Source organism: Rhyacophila brunnea, unplaced genomic scaffold (genome assembly GCF_057557595.1).
Source record: "Rhyacophila brunnea isolate RB1 unplaced genomic scaffold, BYU_Rbru_1.0 scaffold_14, whole genome shotgun sequence".
In the NCBI taxonomy this organism is placed as follows: Eukaryota; Metazoa; Arthropoda; class Insecta; order Trichoptera; family Rhyacophilidae; genus Rhyacophila; species Rhyacophila brunnea.
The window spans coordinates 35,422,588-35,433,685 of NW_028232796.1; the positions used below are offsets into that span (position 1 = coordinate 35,422,588).

At 31.5% G+C, this 11,098-nt stretch overlaps 1 protein-coding gene across 1 annotated transcript in view; it reads left to right on the forward strand.

Annotated features, from left to right (window-relative positions):
- The window catches only part of Ttc7 (tetratricopeptide repeat domain 7), a 42,322-nt gene extending 31,933 nt beyond the window's left edge, over positions 1–10,389 (forward strand). Inside the window, exons 13-14 of the mRNA XM_085942238.1 lie at positions 5,412–5,517; positions 7,816–10,389. Coding sequence (XP_085798364.1) covers positions 5,412–5,517; positions 7,816–8,039 — 330 coding nt within the window. The 3' untranslated portion in view covers positions 8,040–10,389. The remainder of the gene's footprint in view (positions 1–5,411; positions 5,518–7,815) is intronic.
- Positions 10,390–11,098: the final 709 nt, after the last annotated feature.

The following is an 11,098-nucleotide window of genomic DNA, read 5'->3' on the forward strand; positions in this document are numbered from 1 at the left end:
TTGATTAGAGTCTTCTCCTTTTCAAAGGCAGACTTTTATTCCGCCAATTCATCAGGACGAAGGCTAGTCGTTTCGGAATAAAAATTTTTGTAATGGCTGATTGCAAAACTGGTTTTGTCTTAGATGTAATCATTTATACCGGAAAACAAACTGAAATTGAGAAAAATAATTACATCGGTATATCGGGCAACGTGGTGGTAACGATGCTTGGACCATACTTGGAACTAGGGCATACATTGTACATTGACAACTGGTACAGCAGCCCAACGTTATTCAAGTATCTTTATGATCACCGGACGAATGCCTGTGGAACCGTAAGGAGAAACAGAATTGGGATGCCCAAATTTACTAAGGAATTGAAAAAAGGGGAAACCGATACATTCCATACTGACGAAATTATGGCTTTGGCGTGGAAGGATAAAAAGGATGTTACAATATTGTCCACAATTCACAACAATACTTTCAAACCTACTGGAAAAGTAGACTATAAGACTAAAATTCCGATTTCCAAGCCGGAATGCATTGTTGATTACAATAAAAACATGGGTGCTGTGGATCGTAGTGATATGATAATTTCTTCTGTAAATTCGACAAGAAAAACTGTCAAATGGTACAAAAAACTTTTTTTCCATTTGATAGATTTATCTCTGCTGAATGCCCATGTATTGTTCCAACAAAAAACTGGAAAAAAACAACCGCTGGGTGAATTTCAATCGAAAGTCATCGGACAACTGATCGAAAAACATAAGTTAGAACCAAAAACTCTTTTGAAGCGAAAAGCACCCTTACCCTCTAGGCTAACAGAAAGACATTTTTTGGGTAAAATACCACCTACTAACAATAAAATTAATGCGGCAAGAAGATGTTATGTATGTGCCAATACAAAAAATCAGAAAAGACGGAAAGAAACTAGGTATTTGTGCAAGCAGTGCGACATTGCTCTGTGTTTTGAACCGTGCTTCGAAATTTTCCATACACAAGAAAGTTTTTAGTGATTTTAATGTGTTTAGTATACTTCTTAGTGCTATAAGTATTTATGGTGACATTTTACAAAAATACTATAAAATTTATTTTTCAAAATACTTATATTAAAAAAAAAAAAAAATCAACTAATTCTTGTAAGTGCAGTGTTGTGACAACCCTACCATACCTGAAAATTTTCAGACATTTTCACGAAATTGTGTATGAAAAACTTTTTCGCCGAACTTCAATTGAGGTCTCATGGTTAAACTCCTATATAACTAGATTTTCTTAATAAATAATACGTATCAATTAATAGTATGCATTCTTGGGGACAATGTATATTATAATGTAGTATCCATATTTCTTTTTCTTTCTTCTTCATCCATGTTTGCTACTTAGTCAGATTGGATAGATTATTTTATTGGATTGGATAGATAGATTTGGATACCATGTGGCATCTTCAATAATCGTTGCCAGTCTTTCCATGCCTCACCAGGTCACACCAGTATCCTGTAGCTCCATCAAATATATCTTATCGATGCTATTTTAAGGTCACCAGAGTGAGGTTGGCTTGAAAAAGAGGTAGATCAAGTTGAGACTCACTTGAGTCATCTGAGGTCAAGTCGAACCAGGGTCTTCACCATAGAAATGACGAGAGACTGCATAGTCATCTCCTGTACCTTTTAGTGACAGAAAGTATCCGCTCTCGAAGTGTACGGTTGCTGTCTTATCCTTGAAGACCATTTGCAGTTATGATAATGTCCTTAAGGTGAAGCCTTTGGCTCAATTTACGATGAAATGTGACTTCAACGCCATCTAAAGGCGTCTTACCATGAATTTCTAAAAATGATTACTAAAAACTTTGGTCGATCGCAACCAGATGGCAATAAAATTTAAAATAAAATGTTGAGTGTCGCCACATATTAAAAATCATAAGCTTGATAAAAATGCATTTAAATTTATTATATATTTACTTACCTATGTAAAAATATTTACAATTAATATTAACCCCATAAAATATTTACAATTCTCACATGTCTATTTGATTTGATTTAAAGTGTTTATGGTTTTTTCATTTTGTTTACCGTAGTTTTTTTTACACTGGCAATAAAGGGTAACCTCTCCAGTCAATGAACCAGATTTTTTTACGTTGTCAATACTAATATAAATATTTTTCTACAGTAAAGTTTATTTATAGTAGTGAATGAACATTTAAGTTCAAATGTTTATAAGATTGAGTTTAATCTTGAACAATTGACAATTACATCGAATTTCTAGAGGTGGAATAAAAAAAGGATATTAAATGAATAGCAAAACAAATGCCATTCGAAATATCATTAAACAAAATAAGGAATATACAGTCGTACTTGGTTATTACGAGGAAGGTTGGACCGGCTGAATTTGCTCGTTATAAGCGGTACTTGTTATATCAGAGAATAGGTATTTTTATTGTCGGCGAAAACAACAATTAGACATTTAACTAGTGTCATAAACATAATCCGTCCCCGGCGGCATCTTGTCCGATCGGATTTTATTGCTTAGGGTCGAAATGTTTTTAAACGATCAACACATTAACAGTATTTTAGCTCGGTATATCCGATAAGTTTCTCGTTATAACAGTGAAAAAAATGTAAGGAGAAAATCATATACCAAATGTCAACGATTGTTTTCTCATTACATCCGAGATCTCGCTATGTCCGAGATTGTAATAACCGAGTTCGACTATAGTTGTTATAATAATTATGACATAGTCGATATATAGACATCCCAATTCGTTTCGTTTCAACCATGTCCGATCCTAATGGGATCATATGGGCCTCCAGAGAGTAGAAGGTTTGTATTAACTAACTAACTATATCCGAGATAAAAATAAAGTAAGACACGCAACGAATTGAATAAAAAAGAAGTTGGAAGTAAGAAAAAACGTAAATAAACATGGGAACAAATCTTGATAAGCAAACCCAAGGACAAAATAAGTGACAAATTTAAAAAAAATTGTAAAACATAAGAAAAAAATTTAGAATTTGAGGTAAGTGCACCACTGATTACATAATATTCTAAGATAAAGACAGAACGTTATTTCGTTGAAAAATTATAATGTCGATTTTAACGAAAATGCAAGATAAAATAAAAGATAGTTATATTTATTTTACCTATGTTATGTAAGTGAAATGGATTTGGAGATATAAAAAGAAACCTTTTTGGCCCAGTGGTTTCTAGGTGTGGACTTTTGTAATTCCCTGAAGATCTCGAATAAATAATTAAAAATTATCAACACCTATACCATATTCCTAGGTATCTACTATGATTGAAAAGTAGATCTTAATTTTTTGTATTTATGATTGCTTCGTAAAAAAAACAATATTTACGGCTTTATGATGTGGCAGATAAATGAGCAACTAAATAGTGATCCAAATATTATGAAAAGTCCAACTATCAAAGCATCACGGCATAAAATTAGTAATACTACGGTTATACACAATTTATTGTACCTACCTATTGTTATAATTTTCTTAGTTAATTTAATCGTTGTTTTAATTTAATTTATTTGAATTCAAATTCATCTCTTATGTGTTCATTCACTGAATTATTTACCCTAGCTAGCGTATATTCTTTACTATTCTTAGCATACTAAATTATCAACCTCCACTTTTTGATGACAGCCAGTTATAATAGGCACGTAGATAATAATTTTAAGGCCGTAGACAGGAATGAACGTTCGATGGCCCAAATATAGTACACTAGTATGTATGTAATTAAAGTTAGGGTACAAGTCGGTTATCCTGGATACAGCGGCAAACACATTTTGAAAATAACCGATATACTAGATTATTTGTTAGGATTACCTAACCTAACCTAATCTAACTTAATCTAACCTAAACTAACCCAAACTAACAAATAATCCAGTATATCAGCTATTTTCAAAATGTGTTTGCCGCTGTATCCAGGATAAACATATAGAACAAAAGTTAGTGAAGTGGAAGTTTGTCGAGGCTGTTTTGATCGGGTTAATTTGTCTTTGAATAATATTGTGACTAGAAATTTTAACAATTCTTATTATTTTTAACATTGTATATTGTTCATAATTTTCGCGACTACCACGTGAATAGACGATTTTTTTTTTACTTATAACATTTTAAACACTTAACATAAATATGGATAAATTGTACAGTTACTAGACAAAGATTAAATTTGATGTGTGTCAGAAGTATCTTAGGCATTTTCGCTCGTATGCTTTCTTTATATTATTATGAAACTATATTTATTTTAAAATCGCTTTATAAAAGGTAGGTACGTCAAAACAGTAATAAATATCTGAAATAATTACACAACACTATTTCAGAAAGTGGAGGTTGATATATGTAGTCCATTGACATATGCTCCAATATCGCAAACAAAAATTATTGACAGCAGAATGAACACAGTTTTTGTCTTCGTACCTGGCGAACCTTTATTTTCAATGTATGTGTGTGTGTATGTATTTTTTAATCTATGCAAGTACTGTTTCAAAAATGGTTCGATTTATTTCCGCGTTAGCAGCACATGTCGATAAAGTCTTGTCAAATATTCATTTTATTTACAATCGATTCGTTAATATACAAAAATACAAGATTAAATTTAAATAACTAGCCTAAAAATTAATAAATAATATTTTTAATAGAAACGCTAAGCGTTTTTTGCGATAAATTACGTCTGAACCGAGATGTTTCGATTTTAATTGCATGCTTTCTAACCTCTAAATCGATGTTTTTTAAATTTGAAAAAAAAGATATAAGGATATAATAAATTCCAATTAACGTTTAGCGTTTCTCTAGGTAATAGATTTACGTACATTTTTATCGTAATTTTGATAATAAATCTTATGTCATTCATTCTTACCACCCGATAGAAATGTACCGAATTTGACACGTATTTTTGGTATATAGAACTCCACGATACATCTTAATTTTTTATTTTATTTTTCTCATTACTTTTGAATATATATTTACCGATTAATAAACTTTTCTAGCTATTTTTCGATAACAACTTTACCTAGAGACATCATCAAATTGTATTTATTTATTCATTTATTTAGATAAGAGAAGAGTATTATGGCATTACAGCGATTGGCCAATGCGCAATAATAAATACAAATTATAAAAATGACTTAATTACAAATAACAACCAATATAACAAAAAAGTAGAAAAGAAAGTATGTGCTTATGTAGATATTAAAGTAAAATGATAAATACGATTATAAATTTAACCTATTTAACACGTCCACAAACATGATATAGTTAATAAAAAATAAATCAACCTTTATGGTGCCATCAAATAAGTTAATCGCATCAAGCGATCATGAAACATCACATCCGTCCTGCGACGGGGTAGCATGAAGACCGTAGAGTTACGAGTGATAGTGGGAACATGAAAATTAATATTTTGATACTTATTAAATCAATTTACAGAGAGGAATGGTCCATTCTCATAAGCAGGAGTGGGCGGAGGCCCGACAGTGTTTTCAAAACGCAGTTTCAATCAATCCCGGACACGTTAACAGCTTGGTTCAATTAGGTGAGTAATTTTTATTGGTTTATACATAAATCTTTGAACATCTCTAAACGTGACTGTCCATCAGAAGGTTTGGTTTTTCAGCATATTCAGGCTTCAGTGGCGGAGAGTGGAGGTAGGGTGTATTAAATAAAATTATAAAAACATGTTATATTTGAATAAAAGTTTTAAACTGTGATTTCCAAAGTTTTGTCCAATTCTCTTCTGGCAAAAGATCGACATGTTTCTAATTTTCATCTCTTCAAATGTCGACCGATTATCGATATCTTCAGGGCCAATATTTTTCACCAAGTACGTGAGTCCAAAGTCCAAACTGAACATATTTGCTAACTAGCATCTTTTTTTCGATTGACTCTTTCAATGTGGAATAAAATATTTTCAAATCAATAGGAGGATCAGTTTTTAAACTTTTTTATGAGTATCACTTCACGAAAACGCAGATTGCATAAAGCAGCTGCAGCACATTTATAATAGGGTCCAAAATTCTGTTTTCTTTCTTCAAAACTTTTGCATGCGTTGCTGTTATAAGTCGTTAACTACAAGTGACCAATGGGAATTTGGACGAGTCCTTTTTCTCACTTGTTGCCACACGAGAGCGCCAATTTCGAACCCATCCACATTACATCCGGTTCATAACAACACCATTTATCATTTTGATTAATTATGTGAATATGGATTGTAATTATGTAAGCGCGAACATTGTTTCGTCTAATTGCTTTTATAGCTTTATAAATACCATGAAAAACGTGCCAGAATGCGCCGTTCCAGCGCATTACATGACAAAAAAAGACCTGTCTATACCTAATATAATTTTTAAGTCGTTACCCATCCAGCGTATCTTGTGTATGAAATTACTTTATTAAGACGATACATCTGTGAAACGGCAAATAATTTTCAACTATAGGTGCGATGAAATTTTGGACTCGCTGGCATTCGGAGAGCGAACGTCGAGGTGTGAATATGTCAATTTGTTTCGTGATGGCGATGGGGGTATTAATTCTTAAATCGTGTAAAGATGAAAACCAGTGGCGAAGACTCCATACTAGGCGATTATTTAAAGCCTACCTTCTTAAGAAAAATAATTTTTATTTTCATGTTGACGTATTTATATAATCACAAATAATAATATATTCAATATGCCCAAAGACATCTATCATATAATTGTCATAATTTTACGATCTTTTCCCATATTTCAATAAGCACCATCTATGGCATCTCATTTAAAAAAAAATAGAACACACCACGTTTCGCTTCACATATTGTATAGGATTATTTTCGCGTGAATCAACGGGTTTTTCAATATGAAGTTTTTTTCTCATTATTTCAAAATGTCTGGCATCCCGCATACAAATGTACAAGCTGTTTCGTTAGCGCTTACGTCGCGAAAGTTCATTTATTCAAAATAATTAATAAGAAGATAATTTAAAAAATTATTTCTATGGGTTTCAATCACATAAATATGTATTGATTGTTGTTAAAAACATAAAATAATTTATCTCGTGATTTTTATTTATTTATTTATTAGTTCACTCATTAGATAATTTAGATATCTGATATTGTACCTACCGAAGTCTGTGTTTTAAATATAGAAGTATTAATGTCTAGTTTTACGGGTTAAATTATAAATTGTTATGGAACATAATATATATACAACAACGGATATTTTAATAGATGATAATATAAAGGTAATATATTTTGAGCGTATGTTACGTTTATAAATGTTTAGGAAAAAACTAATTGCTTATTTTTATGAACTAATTATAACAAACCTATTAAGCTTTTGAAATTTCTTCGTTTTAGCGTACCTATTCATCAGTAGTAATATTGGGTTATCTTCTTATTTCCCGCAAATATATCTGACAATCATGGTTACTCCCACAGCCTACCTCTTTCAAAAAGTCACCCTTCGCCACTGCTAAAAACGTTACCCATTTATTTTAAAAAGAAAACTATCAATGAATATATTATTATTGTTACTAATAGAACAATAAACAGAACATTAAATGGACGCATGTTGGATTTATATGACAAGTAATATTTCATTCGGCATGGGTCATTTGCACCCGCGACCCGCAATCCGCGCATCGCCTAGCCACGATCTTTTTAGACCATGCCTCAACTGAGGTATATAGCCTTAATATTATGTAATCGGCAATATGACTTGTATAACAAATGCCATCTACCAGAGAATTATCAAAGCGGTGACTCATAATAAGGGGATCTTCAATAATGTTAATAAGAGTTAATAAATATTATTTGGTTGTTAAGAAGTATCCTGTTTTAATTGTATTTCACTTGCAGGTTTGTGCCACCATCACTTGGGATCTCAGCGTCTGGCGGAGAAGATTCTGCGAGACGCGGCGAAGATCGAACCGAATAATCACATCACGTGGTACAGCCTTGGCCTGGTGCTGCAGAGTCTAGGGGAGTTCGAGACGGCCAGCGACTGCATGGCCACCGCGCTCAACGTAGAACTATCCTCGCCTGTCTTACCCTTCACTTCAATTTCATACATATTTGAATAAGACATATTTATCGTAATTGTTAACAACATTCTGTATAGGCAAGAATATATCCTTGGTAGGTAATAATTACATGTTTTTTTAATAAGTTAATAGTTGATATCTGGCTCATTTTATGGCCGTAGTATAGTGTAGATTATTTTCAGTTTTTTTTTTTTTTAATTGTCAATACATTCTATTCGTATTCATCTCTCGTTTTTTCGTCACTAGATGTCTTTCATACCCATTACACTTCCCAGTAAACTGGGATTGATTAGTATTATCATATTTATTTTATTAGCTAATTTGTGTTATCAACATTTGGATGTAATGGAGTTGTTAAGTTTTAGCATTTACTTAAATGTTTATTTCCATCTTGAAAGGTTTTTATGGTGTCCCATATTGAATAATAATTTGTTTGTAGGACATCTAATTAAACAATAATTTATGAGCTGAGGATTGAATGAGTACAAGTGCACCACGTTAAGTAAATCGGCTTCAAAGTTAAATATACGATTGTAAATTCTACATAACAGTTTTCAACATTCTATAAATGAGGTCTTGTTTTCAAATGATTCATTATTACTATTTCATGAAAAAATATTGATATTTCTTTATGTTTATTGATTTTTTTAGTGATTGAAGTATCGTCGCTGTAGGATTGGTTTGTGGAATAAACCAAATGGAAAATGTTCAGGAGATGAAAAACAAATATCATTATCCTATATTTAAATACACGGAGGTATTTAAATTGTTGTTTTTACAGCATATGAATGATGTAGTCATTACAAAGCAATTTAAAGAAAAGGATGGTTCTGGTCCATTTAGATACAAAAAGTCATTCTGCATTAAAAGGTCGATTTCGCCAAAAACGGATATTCGACAAACCAATCCTATAGCGACGGTATGGCAAGTCAGGCCAACGCACTCAATTTAGAGACGTTTCTATCAAATTAATAATATTTATACACAGGACTTCATGAAGTAAATACTATTTTAGGAATAAAATATTTGAATCCTGTTTCATACATATTTGCTATCATTTATTCGCCAGAATCCCAATTATTGTTTTTATTAGATATTAGAGGTACTTTTAATTATCCTTTTTTATTAACAGTAGTACCAATATGAAGATACCATAAACACTACGAAAATGTTACCAGTTACATAATATTTATTTTGGTTGTATGTATTCCTATTATGCTTATGTATTCATAATTTTCAAGGCTTTGTGTTTAGGGTAGGTAGGTATGTAAAATTAGGCTAATCTTTTATTATATTATGCATCCATAATTGAAATTAATGTAAATAATATGTCTCTTAAATTCACTCTTGGTTGACTAATGAAGATTTTAGTTTCATAAATATTTTTCTTATAATATTATCACTATTTTGATACGTAAAACATTTTTTTTTTGTTTTGACTTTGAACATATCTGATAATAATATGTATTTGTTAATATGTGAGGTTGTTAGTTTCAAAGTTGGTAACCTCCATATTCCACCGTTTTAAGATAATCGCATAAATTTGTCAAACATATTTAGTCTGCCAACAATAAAGGTAATCAAAAATCAGGTTTCAAGGTAGTCGTAAATATAAAAAATGGCGGCTGATGAATATAAACGACTTTACAATCAACCGGGAACGTGCTAAGCCAGGGTGTTGGGCTGCAAAGCGCCCGAGCGACAGGATTCGGGGGGTGGCAAAATTCACAGAAAATACATTTCATAATACTTCATTATTAAAATTGCGTAAACTCAATCTAATGTTGAAATATATGCAGCACTTTCGTGTGTTGTATACTACCGAAGGGCGACACTTAACAACGGGCAGCAAATTAACGAATTAACGCATGATATATTTAAACATAATATGCATATAATGATAATTCTATGTATGATTTCAAAATCTCAAAACTATGACTAATGACCATGCATTAAAAATATATAAAAATATACTGAAAAGCATTCTCCCAAAGTCTTCATAGAATGGTTCAGTGTCCTACCATAATAAGCATAACATTTTCGACAAAATGTACAATTAACATCAAGATATCAGAGTCATATTATAATGAATTGGTTTAATGGGTACTGGAAAAAAACGACAAAAAAATTTGCCGTACTATTATAATTTTGATGAGAATATAATATTGATTTTATGTTTTTTAATTTCTTGTGTATTTCCATTAAAAAATTATGTGTATATTTGGGGGGGAGGCAATTTTGGGTTGGAACCCGGATGGCATCCACCCTTGGCTCGGCCCTGCAATCAACCTCTAGCTTAATTCTATTTAACTAACAAACAAAGCTGGATTTGATATTAATTTATGAATGCAATGGAAAAGTACTATCAAAAGTAAAATCAAGGGTAATATAAAAAAAAATGAATTGAAACTAATAATCTCATGTGTAGGTACTGTTACCGTCATATTTTATCAGACTAGTTTTTTCAATTTCGTATCGAGTGTTTAACTTTAACTTTTTCTTCCTGGGATACCGTCTTCTATCGAGGATTGTCAGATCAAACTGTAGTAGGTTTCCATGTATTGTGCATTAAACCAATTTCTCAGGTTGCATATTTTTCAATGTATATCTAAATATTAGGTGTACAGACATTCGACTCGACAAGAAATTAATCTTTATGTGACAAAAGTTAAGGGTCAGTTGTCACATTTTAGAAATTGTTCTGGAGATAGGAAAATGTAAAATAATGTAACCTATGCTCAACTACGCAAGTACTCAATGGTTAAATTTATGTATTTTTTCTTTATACTATTTTTCTGCTACAGTTGCATAATATATACATTATATGTATGTCTCTTACATTTAATCCGATTTTACACCAAAACAAAAACACAGTTTTCAAATCTGACAATGAAGAGAAGATTTAAAGGTCCTTTTAAACGTCATTTCTGTTGTCCGTTCAGTCGAGGTTTCAGTTGCCAGTTCCGTTCGAAATCGGTGTTGTATATTTACGTAGTTTTATCCTCTAATAATGAATATTATTTTTATAATTACTTTCTAAGCATATTGGTTGGTGTAATGTAGTAACCTATATTTGAAGAAATAATAAGATTTCAATC